The sequence below is a fragment of the Tetrao urogallus genome (assembly GCF_951394365.1).
Source record: "Tetrao urogallus genome assembly, chromosome: 11".
NCBI lineage: Eukaryota > Metazoa > Chordata > Aves > Galliformes > Phasianidae > Tetrao > Tetrao urogallus.
In genome coordinates this window covers 8,960,846-8,981,361 of record NC_136824.1, presented here as the reverse complement: position 1 = coordinate 8,981,361, position 20,516 = coordinate 8,960,846, and the positions used below count along the sequence as shown (strand labels likewise).

The 20,516-nt window shown below is 41.7% G+C and overlaps 1 protein-coding gene across 1 annotated transcript; it reads right to left on the bottom strand.

Annotated features, from left to right (window-relative positions):
• Positions 1 to 1,350: 1,350 nt before the first annotated feature.
• On the bottom strand, positions 1,351 to 12,972 carry LOC306950412 (lamin-B3-like; the record flags this gene model as incomplete). Its single annotated transcript, XM_079540669.1, is given in 12 exon segments — positions 1,351 to 1,392; positions 1,518 to 1,625; positions 1,717 to 1,833; positions 2,028 to 2,135; positions 3,014 to 3,236; positions 4,093 to 4,313; positions 4,423 to 4,548; positions 5,917 to 6,087; positions 7,314 to 7,439; positions 8,347 to 8,503; positions 12,607 to 12,909; positions 12,911 to 12,972. Coding segments are annotated over 12 exon segments (1,764 nt in total).
• Positions 12,973 to 20,516: the final 7,544 nt, after the last annotated feature.

Genomic DNA, 20,516 nt, shown 5'->3' with positions numbered 1-20,516 from the left:
AGAGTCTTTCAGAGGGCATTTCAGCATCGGTTGCACCCAAAAATTAACACGTATGCTAAAACATGCTCATTTTATTGATGTGTTAATTCTATTAGCGTGATTTGTATCTGTACTTTGTTTCTACTTAGGAAATATTGAAGGAAGTATTATTTAAGAGTAAGGCACAGCTAAGATGCTTATTTCACACACCAAAATAAGACAGTAATTCCTGAAACAAAGTTCACACTGGAGTGCCTTAAACTCATGATCAAGTTTGAAAGAAACCAGTAGCCAGTCAATATACCACTATAGCAGAAATGCCAAGTCACAGCCTGAAACAGTGATTGAGCACCTGGGGGGAAGGCAGGGCCAACCCGGGGGAGCTCAGGTGCATGCAGTGCAATGCATCTGAGTGACCAGAAGGGGTGGAGCCAGGATCCAGCCCTTCCCAGACCTCATTTAAGGCTTGGCAGTGGAAATGAGGGCTCTCACTGGAGATCCTTGCTACCCTGCTATTATCACAGTTCTTTCCATCCCATTATAGCTTTACAGCCATGAACTTTGATTTCAGCGTTTTAGAATCATAGAATCATTAAGGTAGAAAAAGACCACTGATATCACTTCGTCCAACTGTCAACTTTTCACACCATGCCCACTAAACCAGTCACTCAGTGCAACACCTCCCCTTTTCTTGAAAACCTCCAGGGATGGTAACTGGAGAAGCTGGCAGCTCATGGCTTGGATAGGTACATACTTTGCTGGGTAAAGAACTGGCTGGAGGGCTGGGTCCAGAGAGTGGTAGTGAATGGAGGAAATCAAGTTGGCAGGGGTTGATACAGGGGCCTGTTATGTTTCATATCTGTATTGATGACTTGGACAAAGTGATTGAGCTCCTGCAGTTGCCTACTGTTACCCCAGCCTATCCAGATTCACCTGTAGGGCCTTAAATTTGGTATTTTTGAAAGAAAATATTCTATTTTCTTAGTGTGAATTTGAGTCAGGTACTTTAGAACAAGTCCAGTACACTGTTTTAAGCATCAGATAAGTCACTTCATTCCCACAGAATGAAAATATTTGTTTGCATTCTGTTTTTGGAATAACAGCTTGCAAGTATATTTGCCGTGAGATAGATGTTCAAATACACAAAAAGCTGATATTCTTCTGCAATAGTGTTAATTGTTTGGTCTCTAATTATTTGATGATATTCAGCCAAAAAGTAAGAAAAGCATCAATTTCGTTTCTGATGCAAAGCCATGCAAGCTACAGCCTACATGGGACAAGAGACTAAAGCATTATTAGTGAAGCAAGCTGAGATGGCAAGCACAGTTCTCACTGATCTCACCTGCTTACGGATGCTCACAGGAATCACTATCATGAAACCAAACAACATTTCTTTTTTCTTCTTCTTTTGGTCTGACATCAAGAAAAACGGTAAGAATTGGATTTGGGTCATATTTGGGGAAGTATATTCACACAGTGTAAAGAAATTGGCTACCAGAATTCTTCAATTGCTTGTATTTAAGTTTCAGGCATCTTACCTGAGGTGGAAGCTCCACTTCACTTCCCATTAGTTCTTCATACTCATCATCTTGCTCACCACTTTCTTCGTCTCTGGGTACATGCATTAGTTTTCTCTCTGCCAGTTCCTGCAGTGCAATTAAGTCACCATCAAGGAAGCTTAAGAGTTAAGCACATCAAGGCACTTTAGTAGAAAGACAGAAACTGCAACTCACTTACCTCACCTTCATCTGTGATGAGCGTAACACCAATGTTATACCCAGATCCCCAAGACTTCTGAGTCTTCCAGATCAGGTCACTAGGACCTGGGCTTACACCAGCAGCTGCACCCCAGATCTGCAAAAAGCTTGAAGTGAGACAATGTTGATTCTTCTTATTTGTAGTTACATCTGACCCATTCTAACACATACAACTCCAAGTACCCCAATACCAAAGACATTCACTAACAAATTCAGCTACTCTCATCCCTGGCAGGCTAGTTCTTCTGTTCAAGAAGAATCAAGACTACTGATGGAGTGTTACAGACCTACCGTAACTACTTGGCCTGCCTGAAGAGTGAACTGTGAGGGGAATTTGTATGTTACATCTGACACACTCTCAAGATGTCTTCTCAGCACCCATCCATGTAGCGGCTGATCCTGCAGAATAAGAAGTTTCTCAGCATTACAAACCAACACTATAGCAGTCATAAGTGTAAGACCCTCCTCAGTCTTAAGGGTCACTTGGTCCTTCTTCTATAAGGTGGAAGACTATATTCAATTATAAAGCTACCTTAAATTTCCAGAATTCTCTTAGTACTGTCTTAGGGTTACTCTTCACCCCAGAAATTCGGGTACATCTGTTCAATAGGGATAGTATTCTAACCAGGATCATGTTATTCTTTCTAGAAGGGCTATGATAAACCAGAGATGTGTTTGACCAGCTTAACTCAGACTGCATGTATGTATTTATGCATGTTAATCTAAGCTATATATATAAGTTATATATATAGTGGTCTTTGAAGGTTTAAGGCATTCCAGGCTAAGGCACCTGGGCTATCAGCTGCAAGTTTTGGAGTTCTGATAATTGGAACAACTCTGGATTTGCAGATTAAACCAGTTGAGTTATCCAATTCATTAGTGAAGACCTCTACACTGATTAGATACCGTCAGTCCTAGTCAACCTTTTAGTTGTGTTTCTAATTAGTAAGCTGTCATCCAGTTTACTAATCCTTATTTAGTTTTTCAAGGATATGAAGTGCTTGCAATACTTTTACCCTGATTCTAATGAGAAATAACTAAAGATGGTAGGCTTCTGCATCATAGATGCCAGTGCTCCTCTTCCAAAAGTCTGAGAGCAAGACACTTGCAGTATGAATATCACTTGGTCCTCATCTATTGGCAGTAGCCAAGTTAGTTCAAGAAACATTTGGAAAGCTCTCATCTCTTTGTAATTCCCTGTTGTAATCTCTAAGCCACAAATCAGTGCACAAGCAGTCATACTTTGCAGTGAAGGAAGAACAAAATTGAACAAGTACCTCATCAGAGTTGTTTTTAAGCCTGACAAAATTCCCATCTGCATCAATTTCTTCTATAGACACTTTTCCAGAAGATGAAGCATGCTGAACAGTCTTAAATCCAGGACTATGCTCTCTCTTTCTGGCTTTCATTTTCCTTTTTCTCCCGTGCAGAAACCGTCGCCCTTCACTTGTTGCTTGAGTTGCAATGCTATGTGAAGATGCACTAGGTGATATGTTCAGCCTGGAAGGAGCAAAATAAGCATTGTAGATATTCAAGTGAATGTTATTTCTTCTCACTACTATCAGGACAGCCAAGCCTAACAGCTTCTTACCTTGAAGCTTTCCCTGAAGCCTTGATAACACTTTATTTTTGCTGGCAACAGTAACTGAGTAAGTAGCTTGTTAGGTTTGGAACACAACCCCAGACCTAAAGTTCAGAGCAAGCTTATACTGATAAGAAATTTTCAACTGTAGTTCTTTACTTACACACACACTTTAATAGAAGTTATTTAAACTCTTGACCCTTAGCATTAACTCAGTTCATGTTGTTCTTACTAAGGAGTGTCTGGATAGTTAAGAGCTAGTAGTTATCATCTCCATTCATGCATACAGCCCCAAATGCTGAAGTTCTGATTATTAAATGGATTTCTGAGCTAGCTGGGTATAGAATAAAACCCACACTGACTATACCCTTATATGCTGCATGCTTAAAGTTTTTGTGTAATTACTCCATCTCAAAGTGACATCAGCACCAAATACTGATGGATAAGGGGGAAAAGGATGGCTGTTTTAGACTTCAATACATCTTTGATACAACTCTAGGTTTTAGTACAAAAAACTTTGAAAGTAATCAGTTCTAGAGAGGGATGTCTAGCGGATTTGAACCTTCAGTTTAGTTTGTCAAGTTACTTTATCTTCATACCTGATGTGATGGATATGACCATTTATCTACAGAAGATGGTACTTGAGCTAAATGGTGATCCTCATTGCAAACAGCATTTGTTTCTTGCATCTACTGCATTTTTGAATATACATTCAGTTTGTGCAGAGACCATGGATGGGGCAAGTCCTCACATGAAGATCTTGCTATAACCTACCTCTGTTCCTCTCCTTCCAGCATCTTTCTGTAGGCATTTATTTCCAGATCTAGAGCCAGTTTCACATCTAAGAGATGCTCATATTCTTCCAACTGTTCCTGAACCTTCTTCTGGGCTTGTGCCATTTCTCTCTCTTTTTCAGCCATACGCTTTCGATGTAGATCACGATCTTTATCCAGCATCTCCTGTAGCTCCTTCACTCTGTTCTCCAGAGCAGCATTCTAAAATTAGAGGAAAAAAAAAAATAATCCAAAACAATTACACTGAGTATTAGAAATAAAATATTTTGTATCGGGTATATAATACTAGGAATATACAAAAAGATAGTACCTGGCTTTGATAGTGATTAATTTCAGATGTCAGATTACCAAGTCTAAGCTTTGTTTCCATTAACTCCTCTCGAGCAGCATTGGCAAAGTCACTGTTTCTTGCTGCAGAAAGCTGGGCATTCTCCACCTATGGGTAAAGTCACTGTTAGAAATGAGTTGCTTGTGATCATCTATTTTAAATAATAAAGGGAAAAAGTGATTTCCAGCTGCTATATGTGGAAATAGCTGTTTTACCTTATGCAGATACCAATAGGATCCAAATAAGAAAGTTTTTTATTGCTTTTCAAGGAGATTTACATGAGTTTGACATTCATATTAAAAAAAAAAAAAAAAAAACAAACCAAAAAAAACCCACACCCAACAACATTCAGGTAGTGAGGTGCTGGATTAGGATGTTCCAGTTACAAAGTTGGAAAGACTTATATAGATATGAAGTCACTGGATTCTCCAGAAGAACAATGAAGAACGCTTGGAAATTCCTTGTCAAAGCATAAGACTAGAAGATACTAAGTATGCTTAGAAAGCTCTTGTTCTTCCCCAAAAGTTCTGTAAATAAACAGTTCCTACTTCACACTCTAAGCAGCACTAAGCTATTTTTAAGGGCAAGTCAATCCTGATATTTTCCAAGAATTGAAAAAACATGCACTGAGATACATCATGCTACTATAAGAGACTTTCCAGATCTCCAGGGAACACTACACTAGATGGACAGAAGCATCCAAACAAATTCAGTAGGGTGTTATACTACAGGAAGTTGTAGCATGGAGGAACCCAGAAGAACCATTGAGTGAAAAATACTCCTAAGCAGACGTAGTAGATCATGCAGTTCTGCACTATCAGCACATCAATACGGTATGTTGCACTCAATCCAGGAAGCCTTGGGATTTTTCCTACAACACTATAAGTAGGAAGTATGACTTCTACCTGAATACAAGGCTTATGCTAGGAAAAAAGATTGCAGACCTTTTCTGGAAGACAACTTGTCAAACTACTTCCATAGCTACCCTTCCTACTTTATACAGCGTTACAGCTTACAAGGGACATTTGTACTTTAGAAGTATACTTATAGAACTGTAATAACACAGTATGCCATGTATTTCACTAGCATTATTTTTAATTACATTTTATTCAACAATTCTGAAAATTCTTTATATAAATGTAGCACACTTTGGTCCTGAATTTGTCAAACACTTATTTGTTAGTAGACTGAATGATCACCAGCTTTATTACGTTAGCCATTCCTAGCTGCTCCCCAAAGAAACAGTATTTATACTTGAACCAATTTTGGTTGGAGCTAAGTGCTGGTAGCAGTAAGTTCTGTTGTCAAACTTGATGCTGTTTCGAAATCCCGTAAGTGCCATTAATTACCCTTCACACTTATGCCTAGAGGCTCTGCAGTGAATGCAAGGCCTCCATCAGCCACTTACTCTAGTGTGGCAAATTATATTAAGGTGCAGAGAACTTACATTGGCGTCTTTATTGTTCATAGACTCACTTTTGCACTGAATGTTCGCTCCAGCTCCTCCTTGTATCCTTGAATTTGTTCTTCGTGCTGTTTTCTGAGCCCCTGCAGAGCATCCGAGAGCTTACTCTCAAATTCTCTCCGACGACCAGACTCCATTTCTGCTATTCTGCTCTCATGGACTCTTTTCATTTCCTTGAGCTCCTGGGAGAGAAAGTTTCTGAGAATAAGCAAGCCAAAACAGTTTGACACTGTGGACTTACTGAACCAGATTAGCAAGAAATTCAGTCCCATAGCAGATTTGCCACTGAGTGCATGGTAATTCCTCAATTCACAGCTTACATGTCCTTCCACTACACCTCAGTAGCTGTGCTGGATTCTGCTTCTTCACTGCTAACATTGGTTAAAATACTAAGCAAAGCAACTTGCATCTAATTTGGAGATTAATTCTTTGATCCATATTAATTTCTCTGCTTTTCTTTAGATGCATGTGTACTTCAGCTTCTTTAAGAAGTTCCCTATTTTTGTTTTATTCAAAAACTTACAGCAACTGGGTTAGAAAAATTGGAGTTTTATCACTGAAATCACACACAGACTCCTTTCAGAAGGAATTTGGTTTGCATTCACTTCCAAGTTCCATATTATGTACTAACTCCTAATGCAATGCTTACAGTGTTTGGTAAACTTTAAGGACGAAGGGAATGTAAGAAGGGAAGGCAAGTTCTTATTGTAGCAACTGGATAGATCAATACACTGAGAGAGGCATTGCAACAGAGGTGTGATGATGGAAGGACTAGCACAATAGAAAGGTGCTATAAAGCAAGGGAAAAAGATTGCTCACACATCAGAAGATTCTAGGTTTGCAGGGGAAAGCTTCAGCAAGGAGGGATCTCCAGAAAGATATCTCTCTCCATTGGCACTCAGCCCTTCAATGAGGTCTACGAGAGGTGCAGTCAGGCTCCACCCCTTCCAGTCACACAGCTGAATTACCTTCACCTGCACTCTCAGGACTGACCAGGTCTTTTCCCCACATGCTCAATCAGTTGCTCAGGCCATGACTCAACAGTTCCCATACACACTAAAAAAACGTTAACTCAAGTGATTCCTGGAGCTTGCAAGAAGCCTAAAAATCAGTGAACTTCAACTGTGATGTATGCACTTTCAATTACACAAAGTAGTACACCGTGATTGTAGTTACCTTCAGAACTGCAGCCTGAGAAATTTCTTATATTCCAGATACCTACTGGTACTATGCCAGTTTAAAATGAAGTTGTACACTGTCTTGAAGTCTTCCTAGTTAGATTTTATTGAACCATAAGTTGACTTGCTAAGTTATCTTTCTAAGGATAAGGCACAACTTAACATTGCTTTTAAGGACATCCAAGGGTCATAGACACCTAAAAAACCCTTGTTAATAAGCTAAAACGTACATCTTCATGAAGACACTTCTGGAAGGTCATTTTTTCCTGCAAAGTTTTCAAATGATTTTCCAGGTCCACCCTTCTCAACATTTCACTATGGAGATGCTTTTTGGCATCTTCCAGTGACAGCTCCAGCTAGAAGAGAAAGACAAAAGGGTAGTCAAAATTAAGGTTACTCTTCCAAACTAAGACAGACAACTTATTACAGGTTATTCAATTTAATTCCTGCAGCAATCAAAATGCAGTAAGTGAAGTTGACTATTCTACTGTTCTACTGGGCCAATTTCTGTGGGATCCAGCACATTTGCAATGAAATGTTATTAATTGTTATGTAGGCCAGATCTCCTGCAGATGATGTATGCAGCCCTGCACTGCACCAGCTAAGCTTTATTTCAAATGCAAAAAAAGTGTTTCTGATGAATAAGTTGTACCATCTGCAAGTATTCTTCCCTTTCACAGTACTAAGTTCTCCCAACTTCTTCCTTCCCATATAATTTTTATTGATTCTTAACATGAAAACTATTCCAAGTATAAACTTATTTTACTCAAACTATTGGACAAAAAAGTTTTCATTGTAAAGACCCTGAAGTAGATCAATGATCATATTAAAGAATGAAGATACTGTGTTGGAAAGTACTGACAGAGTAGCAACTTAAACAGCACAAGAGCTCAAAGAAACAGTCAAGTTGTATTCGTTCTGCAGAGATTCAAGCATAATGAAGCAGGGTCCATCAAATCCTCCCTTTACTACAGGGCCTATTGCAGCTCAAATTTCATCACTGTTTGTCAGTAGATGAAAATTCATAGCTACTACAGTCATAGAATAGAATTAAAGGTACTTACAACAGCTGGAAGTTTTAATGGATCAACTATTAGCAGCGTTTGCTTTCAGCAAGAGGAGAAATCTTTTTTTGTCCACCTGTCACTGTCACAGATAATAGCCTTTGCCTGATTTTACTTTTTAATCTCTAACTAGCTTGAGATAAAACAAGCAAAACTTCAGGAGCAAAAGCAAAGTTGAAATTCCAGGAACAAGCCTTACAGTGACTACTTGATCCTTTAACTCACGGAGGCCGTTCTCCAAAGTCCGGTTCTCACTCAAAGCTGTTGCCAGGTCAGCTTCCTTTGCATTCAGCTGAGCGTCAAGATCTCTCATACGAGCCTGTGCCAGGTTCAGGTCAGCTTCTTTTTTTGAATTCCTGCAAGTGAAAGTTTCACATTCATAAGTTGCAGCTAGTGAGGGAGAATATTTGCTTTCAGTGCATTTACCTTTAAGGGGGGGGTCTATGGTTGAACTGTATCAGAAGAAAGGTTGAGACTTGTGGTGAGAGCCCAGGGCAGGCTCTATGAAACAAACCAGACAGAGTCACAGACAACTATCATTTGTTTAACCAGAAAGATTTCTGATCCATTTTCCAGCTGATTGTGTGCAAATCCTATGCAGGATCCAGCTATTTTCCACAGCACTGCCATCAAGAACAGAGTCACATTCAGAATTGGCATTCACTGGACTGCACTCAGCTGCCACTACTGCATCAAGTCCTGAAACAAGAACTCCCTTTCAGCAGGAAAGGCAGCTGAGGTGCCCGCCTGCCATTTAAGTGCACCTTTGCTGTGTCTGAGAGCCCCTGCAGCCACCTCACCCAGGTGTGAGCACGACAGCCGTGCTCCTCAGCAAGGGCCACTACCTGAAGGCGGGAAGGCAGTGTGCATGCAGCCCGAGACCGGCTCTCCTGAGGCAGGATGGCAGGCAGTGCTGGTCACACATGGCAAAACACTCCTCCTCTGCACCTGGAGGTAGCGAGCAACTTCTGAGGGCTTCTCTCCGCACCAAGTTCCTCCTCAGCACTGGAGGAGCTCTGGCTCCAGGAGGTCACCACCTCAGCCAGGCTTGGCCTGCTCCAGTCACCAGTTCCCGCCACACAGCAGCAAGTCTCCACACAGACCATCCTCACAGCAGCGTCCCAGCAGAGAGGGCCTCTGCCCTCATGATGGATCACAAACTCTCCTCTTCTTCGTACCTTCACAGTCATGAGGTGAGAACAGCTCAGCTTTCTACAGAATGCCATTTTCTTCAGAAAGTTCTTGCACCTTCTGCTAGCAACCAGTTATCACCACATACTTAGAGTTGGAGGGGATCTTTAAAGGTCATCAGGTCCAAATCCCCTCCTTCCTTGCACAGATGTGAAACTGACTTACAGAGCAATCAGATACCATCTGAATGTCTATGGATTTATTCTTTAAACTTGGCACCACAATAGGCAAGTGCTGGGTGCACACCATGTTCCTGTCTTTGAGAGACAGGTGTGATAACTTCCCAGTCTGCTCTGCCTTTTATTCCTGTAGTTACCTGACCTACACTGAGCTGGAATTCCTTCCTGCTCAGAACACAGATTTGAGATTCTAAAGAGTCAAGCATTCCATTTATTTTAGCAAAATCTGTTCTGCCAGGTGGCTAAGTTGCGATAATTTATACAATGAGTTTCCCAGTTGATAACTGTACAGACCAGCTGGAGAGAGTCCAAAGTCCTTCCACGGGAGGGATGGGCTCTAGAAGGCATGGGATACAAGGAAAGATGGAACAAAGTAAGTATTGTTTAGTCTAGAGAACAGAAAAGTGACAGGAGACAGAAGTCTTTTATGTGTGTAAAGACCTCTGCACAGGGGAAGGGAATCTGTTTTCCATGTCTGTTGTGGAAAAGGCAGGAAGTTGTAGGTTTAAATTGCAGGAGAAATATTTGGGTTAGATGTTGGAGGGGAAACTAATGGTAGTTCAAAACTAAAGCACAATGCCTGGGGAAACTCTGGAATCTTCATTACCTGGAATTTAAAAAGGGTCACAAAACATCTGCTAGAAGTGATGCAGGTACACCTGGTTCTGCCATAGGCCGTGAGGTATGGGGCTAGATGAGGTTCTTGCCCAAGGCCTTTTCTAGCTCTGCTATTCAAGGCATTTGTTGATCGCCTCTGTACCTCGTGACCATAATGCATAACCAAATGTTTTACTGGTAAAAGATACTTTTTGCAGAGAGAGTCTATGAATAAAGCAAGTACTGTAGTAGCAATAAGAAGAGATCATATTTCAGTTTTCCCCTTGTATTTACAGTTTTCTCTCTTTTCTAGCTTAGAAGTTAACTGCTTTCCTTCTGGGACCATTACTGCTATTACTATTTGTAAGTATTATCTGTGATATTAACATGAAAAATCATACTATCAGAGTGCATTATCAAAGTACACCTTCTAATAATATATATATATATTTATTGCAATAATGTGCAAGAATAATCCCTTACCCCAGTGAACTGTGAAGTGGACAATTTCATCTTCAGTTGCAGCATTTTAAGGTTTGGCTGTGATGCAAAATGATAACAGTGAAGTTATTGACTACCACGTATCTAATAAATTAAGGTGTCATATACTTGGCCTGGAGAATTTAAGTAATACCTGGGCTCTTTTGGTGAAATATTTAAAACAGACTTGACAAATTTACTTACAATTTCTGCTTGCTACTCTATATGTGAGAAGTTCAGTACCAAAATACACATTTATACTCACTCACACAGAACAGAACTATGCTTGCTGCTATCTGTAGTGCTAGCGTTCCTGCTTTGACCTTCCTCAGACTCTGAATTCAACCAACTGATCTGCTTATCCGCAACTCCTCCTTCCAAAACATCTTTGGCCTACTTCCAATTACACTGTTTAAGGAAAAAAGTGGAGTGCAAGGACATTCAGTTGTTGCTGAAGGTTTAAGTCTCTTCATTAGTGATTAAGAAGAGTCAATAGTTAATGCTGTTGGGAAGTTATCTAGTGATATTCTATCCCATAAGAGTTCCAGGTTATTTACGGAATATATATAAAGAGCATGATACCCTCAAAAGATTTTGCTCCCAGTCACCTGAGATATTTGCAATTAGACTGCCCAGTTAAGTAACAGTTAATACTAGGACTTCAGTCCAGTCCACCCAGAAAGCTGCATGTACAATGTATCATTTCCCAGGGGTTGTAAAGTTAACCACTTTAAAACCCAGTTACTCTAAAGAAGTAGATTAGTCTGGAGGATTACATACCTGCCAAGCCTAAAGCTTTTACAAACAAAGCCACTGAGTTATACAAACACAAAGAGCAGCAGAAAGATCTCAGAACTGGCATTAGCCTTTTCCTCACTATCCAATCAAGTGGCTGGTTAGATTTATGAAACAAATTTATGAGCTAAAACCCAGCATGAATGAAACAAACCCAATAACTTCCAAGCAGCTGAAAACCAAAGCTTAGAGTAAAAACATGTTTCATTCCCAAGTAGAACAGCTACTTAAGTCCTACTGAATCAGTAGAAGGCAGAACTTGCTTCATACTATAAATATTAAAAGAAAAAGCTGTTACTGAACAGTGCTATGACAACACTTCATAGCAAGACTTAGAGGAAGGAGGGAAGGAACTGTGGACACACAAGTTACTGAAAGTCTGTAATTCATTTAGTAGTACAATAGGGCATTGAAATAACTGCATACTATACGTAGTTGTATATAACCAGAGAATGTTTACTGTGGTTTTATTCTTGTTCCCTCCTCTTTACTGTCTACTTTCTTCGAGTGCACTTATGTTGGACCATTCCCTTATTCCCCACTTAAGGAAACTAGACAGCAAATTGATTCCAGGCAAGATATACTGGTCATGAAAACATCAAGCCTGAAGTGACAGGCAGGTCATGCTAGGATAGTTTCTGTGTAGTAGCAGCCTGCAGCAGGAAGGTTATCCTGCTCACAGGACTGTCTGCTCTGTGTATTCCCCCTGGAAATGTCTAAGGGAATAACCCCCAAAGAGAGGTGAACTGACTCTATTCTGAGACTTACTTCCCCTACCCCCATAACTTTCTAGATGCCTTCCAGCACAGCAGCTTCTTGGTTGTTTACAAATCACAGGTGCAGTACTAAATGCAGTCAGCTGGGCATTCAGGCAGTACTGGGTCCATAAGGCCTCCCAGCTCCCCAAGCTCTGAGGGAACCCCATGCCCATTACCAGGGAACTCTAAGGAGTCCAGCAGCACCAGTGTAGAGGTATCACAGCAGTGCCTCTGCAGGGCACACATTAAGACTCCTCCAGGCCCAAATCACACCAACCCCACGTTACCATCCAAACATTTGGGGCCTCACCAAGACCTCACTGCTCTGACAGCACAGAGCCTTCCTCCCGGCACGGGTCCCGGTAAGCAGCATCACCTGCTTCTCCTCGCCCCGAGCAGGGGGTGCCTCCCGGGGAGCCCTGCACCGATGAGGGCCGGCCAGGAGGGCCGGGCACCGACCTGCTGTGCAGCTGCCGGTGCTCCTCGCCGATCTTGCCCAGCTCCACCTGCAGCGCGGCCCGCTCAATAGCGATGTCGTCCAGCGCACGGCGGGCGTCGGCCAGCTCCGCCTCGTAGCGGAGCCGCAGGCAGCCCAGCTCCCGGCCGCTACCCGCCTCCAGGTCGACCAGCCGCTGCTGCAGCACCGACTTGTCGGCCTCCAGAGTCCGCACCCGCTCGATGTAGGCGGCCAGGCGGTCATTGAGCTGCCGCAGCTCCTCCTTCTCTTGCAGCCGGCTGAGCCGCGTCGGGCTGATCGGAGAAAGCGGCGACGGCGCCGCGGCTGCGGCTCCCGCTCGCCGGCGTGGATGACAGCGGCGTGGCCATGGCAGCTCGGCCCGAGCCCCGCCACTCTCAGCACCGCCCCGCGCAGGGCACCCGGCACCGCCGCCGAGTATAAATAGCGGGCAGCTGCCGCTGCGGCCTCCGGAGGTGGGCAGCTTAAAGGGCTACGGCTGCGCCCTGGGGCGCCGCGGCTCCCAGTGGATAATCTCTGCGTTTCGTTTTGGGTTTGCTCTATTTTCTATACACTCTTTGCCATATCTCGTTAGTTTAGCAGCGCTGATCGCAGAGGGCCGAGGAGGAGCCGCTCGGAGCTCAGCGTTGTTAAACGCTCTGCGTCGTTAAACAGGGGTCGGGTCATACAGTCCCGCATTTGGGAGGACGGATGCAGCACAGCTGCTGCTAAGCTCGGGCACACCGCGGCTCTGCGCTCTGCTTCTTCTGCCTGGGTCTTGCAGTTTGCTCAGCTGACGGTAACAGTCCCCTATCTTTGTTTGTTGCTTATCGGCGTTTTAAGGCTTCAGGCCCGGCTGTAGTACGTCGGAGCTACAGTGTTTCATCAGAAAGCTGATGTAAAGAGTGAGAAGGAGAGGAGAGGAAGTCAGGACAAACGTGTGAAGCGGCCACAAACGTTCGTGCCAATCACACTAAAAAAAATCTCACACTAAAAAAAATCATTGTGCAGTAGGAAAGTTGTTTTGGCACCTGTGCTGTGGTAGTTGCTACTTATCTCCAATAGCAAATTAACTACTCCTTTTCATTTTCACTTACACTTTGGAGAGCAGGTGCTGCATGGATCCCAATGAATACGAGCATAAATATCTGAAGTGTAAATTACGGGGTTTGTTCCAGCAGTTAGAAGAAAGTTCCCTTAAGAGCTTAGGCTAATGCTATTTCCTGCAAAGGCAAATAGCCTTTGCCTATCTACACCATTTATGCAGTCAGGAATTTCTTTGGGCACCCTTCATTTCTTTTCATTTTGCCTGCTCTTTGTCCTAGGCCTATATTCTGTGGTACATTTCATTGGTTTGGTTGGCTTCCTTCTAAGCAACACTTCTCAGCTGCTGCTGTCCCAGAGGCACCAAGAAGTTGTTAGATGCTGTGCTTTCACACTGGAAGCATCTCATATTCTGTTGCTGCTTACTTCCAGTGTCCTAGCAAGGTGGTATTCACTGCAGTCTGAGTGTGTGCTGTTCTGCTGTTGTCAGAGAGCAAGTTGCAGTTTCAGGCTGATATGCTTGATTCACCATCTCAGGCTGTGCTGTTTGAATTTTCCTCTTACACTCTCTGATCTTTACAGCTTGATTCTACACAAGCAGGTGAACTCCTGCACTTACAGTCTAAATTGTATGAGTTGTACTCTCCAAAATACAGCTTTGGTGCCTTAACATCATCTTAGAGTTCACTAAAAGGAAAGATGGATGTTATGAATGTTGTAGAGGTAAGTTCTAACCAGTCTCCAGGTCCAGAGGCACGTCCCATGGACAACAATGAAGTTGGCTCCAGGACAGTAACTAGGAATTTTAGAATTAGGCTATGGGTGCCCTGGCAGATGAAGTAGGGGAAGGAACTGGAGAAGATATGGAAAGATGTTCATCAGGAGGTTATCCCAACTTCCTTACACATTTGCATAAAAAGCATCAAGGCTACAAATGTATGTAGCACAGTAGTGGTGTATGGCCAGACTGAGCTCTGGTTCTTGTCCTAGCAATAGCATGAGGAAATTATTTTCTGCAAAGCAGTTCCAGTCTTTTTATTTTGCTATAACAAGTACTTGTTTGTTCTTCACTGCCAGTAGAAAACTCAAGTCAAGAAAAATAAAATGTATAATTCAAATCTGAATACGTACCTCTAAGACCAAGATAGGTATGTCTGAGGGCATACTTCAGCTTTGAAACCTCAGTCCTCCAAAAGCAACACTGTGCTCATATATCCTTGTCATGTTTGACAGTTGCATGCACTGGCCAGCTGTTCAAATACATTGTATGGGTTTGGAACAGACACAGAACAAAGCTAGAAATTGCTATTCCAAGAATATTTTTCTTGCCTGCCAGGGCTTTGTAGCAGTACAAACAAAAACAGCTGGAAGAAATAGTCCAAAAATAGTCTGAGCCAGTTTTATCTGTTGTATGAAGGCATCTTAGCAGTGTGTTAGTGGAATCCAGTTACTGGTTCTTTTTCATGCTGTCTTTTTTTTTTTTTTTTTTCCTTTTTTTTTTTTTTTTCCTAGGACTGTATCTGCACTGCTTAGACCACAAATGGAGCTGAGGAATTCTTACAGAGATAACCCTATGCCATTTTTTCCTACTGTTTCTAGTATAAAGATGTCAGAACTATATTAGGATTAAGAAGAGATATAGAGCATGTCCGGAAAAGCTGTAGGAAAAGGCTTATCAGGCTAAAGCACAGTAAAAGCTTTTCTACAAATAGTTTATTTACAGAAAAATGTAGATATGAGAGATCTGGACAATGTTGTAGATCATACTAAATTGGAATTAGAAAAAAAATGCAAAATATTCATGGGCTTTTTTAAGCATCTTTTTCAGATCTTAAGTTGTTAAAAGTCACTGGAAAGAAGAAAAAAAAAATGGAGTGGTAAAATAAGAGCCAGAAAACATCAACCAAATTTCTTGCTTTCCCTTTCTTTATACATCTGCTAGCCAATTTTACCCATGTGATCTGCTAAATTAGTTCCAAAATGCTGTTAGGGTTCTGAGTTCATTAACATGCCTTAATGGCCCTGACTTCCTTCACCTGGGCCACACACCCACACCTCTGCTCCTGGGCACAGGAACTCCATGGCTCTCCGGTTGGGGTGGCTTTCCTTTTGTGAGCTCAGCTGATGGGTAGATTGATTTTTAGGTTATGTTTACATTTCCTTTTTTTACTGTGGTTCTCTCTGAGGTCTTTGCTCATTATTGTTGCTCTTTCCAGCCTTTCTGCTCACCTTGCCCAGGAGTTGGTGCAGCTGTGCTCTGCTGACCTTGCTCTCTGACCTGGCTCTGGTCCCTCCTGGGAGGGCAGTTTTGTTGGAGCCCTGACTGCTGTAGTCATGGGTGAGTCCAGATTGGTTGACAGAAGCAGCATTTTTTAGATGCCTTTATGACATGATACAGAATGTTTAAATTTATGTCTACTTTTTAAGTCTTAAATATTTTTGAGACACATTTCAGTAGCTTTTCAGTGTGTTTTTTTTTTCGTTTGTTTGTTTCTGACAATCATTCTCCCTAATTCGTGAGTGTCTCTTCCTAAATATATTTTGGAAACAAAGCAAGGTGTTACTGGACAACCTTCAGCTTTCGTGGCAATTCAAGGAGTCTGCATATGCAGCAGTAGTGCTATTTAAAAAGTAAAACATAAGAAGAGCCCTTTGCCAAACAGCTTATTTACAGGCAGATGTTAGTGACTCACACACGCCTGGAGCTGATGAAACCAGATTGAGTCCCGTTAGCCTGCAGATGGTTGAAGGCTACGGTCAACAGCAGTACTGTGGATATGCAGGCTATGTGAGAGAATTGCTGTCTGCCTACCAGAAAGGTAGAAGGGCAATTACTGTTTCTGTAATATTAGCAATAATATATAGAGGAAGACATTTTCTCTGGCTGAGATATCTGCAAGTGTCATTCTCCCATGCAGTACTTCAGCTTCTGCTCCTGCTTCTCTAACTAATTAAGTAGCACAAGTCAGCCAGCTCACAGTGGCTTTTGCCTGTGTTGGAATAATGCTCTTCCAGCAGCTGATAGATCATAAAAGGATAGAAGTGTATTTTGAGCATCATGCAATAATTTGTAGTGTAGTTAGATGCAAAAGTAAACAATAAGTTTTGTTTGGTAAAAGATATCATATGGATAATATATCTGTTAGTTATGTTTTGTAGTTAATAACTGATAACATTAGGCTGTCTTATTTTCACTGGCGAACAAATTCCATCTGCATGTACAAATGCAGAGAGTCACAGAATCACAGAATATCTTGAGTTAAAGGGATCATAGAATTGAGTTGCAAGTGACCCTTAAAGGCCATCTGCTCTAAATCCCCTGCAGTGAACACAGCACCTGCAGCTGATCCGGTGCTCAGAGCCACTCGAGTGTCTCCAGGGACGGGGCACAGAGCCCAACTTCTGGCTCCACACAGGACTACCCAAAACTTCATCTACGTTCCTGATAATGTCGTCCAACCACTCCTTGAACTCTGGCAGCTTGGTGCCATGACCTCTTCCCTTAGGAGTTAATTTCAGTGCCCAACCACGCTCTCAGAGAAGGAGCTACACATTAGGAACACCTTATATTGGTACAGCAATGACTAGAATCTGGCTTGCTGTCTGAATGTACCTGCTCTTGTCCAGTCTTACATAGAGTGTATCTCAATTTCTCTAAGGGGTGTCTACACAGAATGAGAAAAAAAAGAGGTCATAGCTGAGGCACAGGTCTGCAATAATACAGTTGGTCTATAGATTTTACTAATATCAGCAGCAGACTGAAGAAACTTCAGAAAATTTGACATTCTCTTACAGAGCCAGCAAAGGAGAACAGAAAAGTGGGAAATAAGTTGCATGGCTGTCTGTTTGTTTTCCAGCAACTATGTATCTCCAAAACGTCAGTGCAGAGTTTCAGAAAACTTTTCCTCTATCCACCAAGTTTTTCTAACCTTTTGTTATCCTTGTTCATTGTCAAGTAGGCTGTATTCACTTCTGTCATCACTGCATCTTAATAAGAACTAGTACATCTGCTGGCTCCCACAGGAGCCAGGAACCTCCTCTGATCCTCCACAACTAAGTCCAATCTGAGTCCCTTGTGACAATGAAATCACTTCCACATCTTTTAGTAGAATGTAATAACAAAGTGATCTTCATTATTTTTTTTCCCAAGCAAGGCTGCTGAGTTGTATTGCATTCATTTTGCAGAGAGCAGATAGCTTATCCTGCTCCTCTTGCACTTGATCCGGTACCTTCACATGAACCTCTTGGATGCAGCCAGCCTGTGCTGAGGAAAAGGGATGATTTTCCTCTGGTAGATTTAGAGTTCTGTCTCTTAACGAAGACTGTAGTTGTGCAACTCAAGAAATCAGAGCAATTGACAGAGTGGCAGAAGAACTTGATGGGTAGAAGAGAACAGAAGAATCAGCAATGGGTTTCAAATTTTCTCTCCTCATATTTGCTTTGAACTTGAAAGTATAGATTGGCCCAGGAATTCTGTCTTAAATGAAGACACCATCCTGCTTTCTCTTTTGAGCACAATGTGTTTTTGCTGCTTTGTTCTCACCTGCACAAGCCAAGAGCAGTGCACAAACATTTTGTGGTGGGTTTTGTTATAGCTTTTCTGTGTTTGTAATTTGACATACAGACTGTATGCAAGACAGTGCGAATCTTGTTCTTGTTATTGCCAGCCACTTGATGCACAGTGTCACTTATTTCCTGAAGCTATTTTCCAATGGCCTCATTTCTGGTTCTTGCTTTTTTTAGTCTGCTTCAACTCCTACCCATATTTATTACTTCCTTTGGCTTTGCTGCATTTTCCTATATTAATCATTCATCCATACTTTCATAACTGCATTGTCTTTGTCACTTGAACTCCTCCCAGTAAGGTATTTCTTCCAAACTTTCCTGTTTTTTTTTTCCCCCCAGTCTATCTCACTGTTCTCTCATTCCATATCCATACTGGTGTGTATCAGGACACATAGTGACATGTGGCAGCTGTCTTGGGATTTGGTCATCTGCTTTGCTCTGTTTCCTACCCTACCTGCAATGATCTACTGAGGAAAACCAGTTGTCACACTGAGTTTTGTGTGATGTTCATGACATGCAACGTAGCCCATCCCTTCAGAGGCTCTGCTTAGGCACCAGGTGTTGCTTATTTCACTGAGCACTCAATAATGTTTTATTCTCAACAAACACAGAAGTAAAGGACATCAAAGCTTCTAAGGAAGGTGGGTTGTTGTCATTGTTGCATGAGAAGAAAATGGCAGATAAATTCAAGAACTCACATCTGGCATTCCCACAGTCCTCAGAGGGGCTCTATGTAGGTCTGTATATATGTGTGTGTTTGTATGTATACGTGTATCTATTATAGATAGTCTATTTTGCAAACTAGGGGAGGAGAAAGTCCAAATAGACTAAATAAATTTTACCTCTGCAATTTTTCATTTTGCCTTATCTGCATACAAGTGTACGTATTTTCATGTATTTTATATTAAAGCATTTGTATCTTTTAAATATTTTTCAATTACGCCCACAACAATCACGTGAAAATATAGGCATCAAAATTGCATAACGATTATTTGACTGTATTAAAAGTAGATCTCAACGTGTCTATCCCAGCATTTTTGTTAGGGCTATGTACTGAAAACTGAACTGAAAAACAAACTATGTATATTCCATCTGAAACAAAATGTCTTTGTTCTGGAAAGTCATGAAATTTAATGCATCTGCTACTACTGTACAGGATCATAAATATGCAAATGCACCACAAGTTGTTTTGCTTGAAGATAAAATGGAATTTGAGAGACAAGGAAGGGTAAATATTCAAACCCTTGCAGTAGTGACCATTGGTTTGTATTGTATTTATTAATAATGGATTCAGCTGAACAAAGCTGAGACGAAAACAGAAATTTGTTATAATGTTTTGGTCTGCACATAAGTATGCTTTTATTTTTCGTGAAGCCACAAGGCTTTTTTTTCTCCTTGCTGTTCTGATGGAGGTGTTTCCAAAGCCCAGGGCAGCCATCAGCATGGAACACAGGGGTTCCTTCGCACTTGGGAATGAAAGGCACAGTGCCACAGTGAACTTTGTGCCTTTACTAACAGAGTCTTTACTCCCCACAGCATGTAACGCTTGTGAAGTGTGACAGTGCAGGATTGCTCTCTCCCCCAGAGAGCTTGTTATTTCAGGGTAAACAGGCGCCCTGTACAAACACGATGCTGGGTCAAAGAACTGATTATGCCCTATCAGGGTTCTCAGGACTCTCGTTACAGGAAATTTAACATTTTCCTTTTATTAGTCAATCAGGTGCAGCTCTATTACTGATAACTTTGAGGCCTCCAACCAAAATTCACTTTCTGCATGGGGCCTCAGCAGGATACTTCCAGCTTTGGTATTCATTAGGCTTAATCCTGATTTATGAGCCAAATGTTGTTCTGCACTGTTTCAGTGGATTTTGAATTTGTAGTTTAGCCAAACACATTTTCCCTGAGTAGTACAGACTTTTGTTATGATGTAAAAATGGCCTTCGTGATCATCAGATTGGCTTAGCTGAACTTGCTTTGAGAGAATGTTTATATTTAGTGGGGTCTGCTGAAGGTGTACACCTGCATTTCAGGACAGAGGTAAATAGAGACGTGCATTTTTCTAGATTTGAAAGCTTTGTGTTCAGGTTTTCCAAGAGTGGAATCTGATGATTAGCATCTGATCAAACATTCTTTATTTACCAGACCAGAGATGTAATTTGCTTCAATTTGGCCCATATCTGTATCCTGCAGGGTTTTATTTCCCTCCTTTTCTGCTTGCAGATGAAGACTTTTGTTGTCACGATTGAATGTAAATCAGTCAATAACAAAATGCTAGTGACTGTAGCCAGTACTAAAGACACCTGGC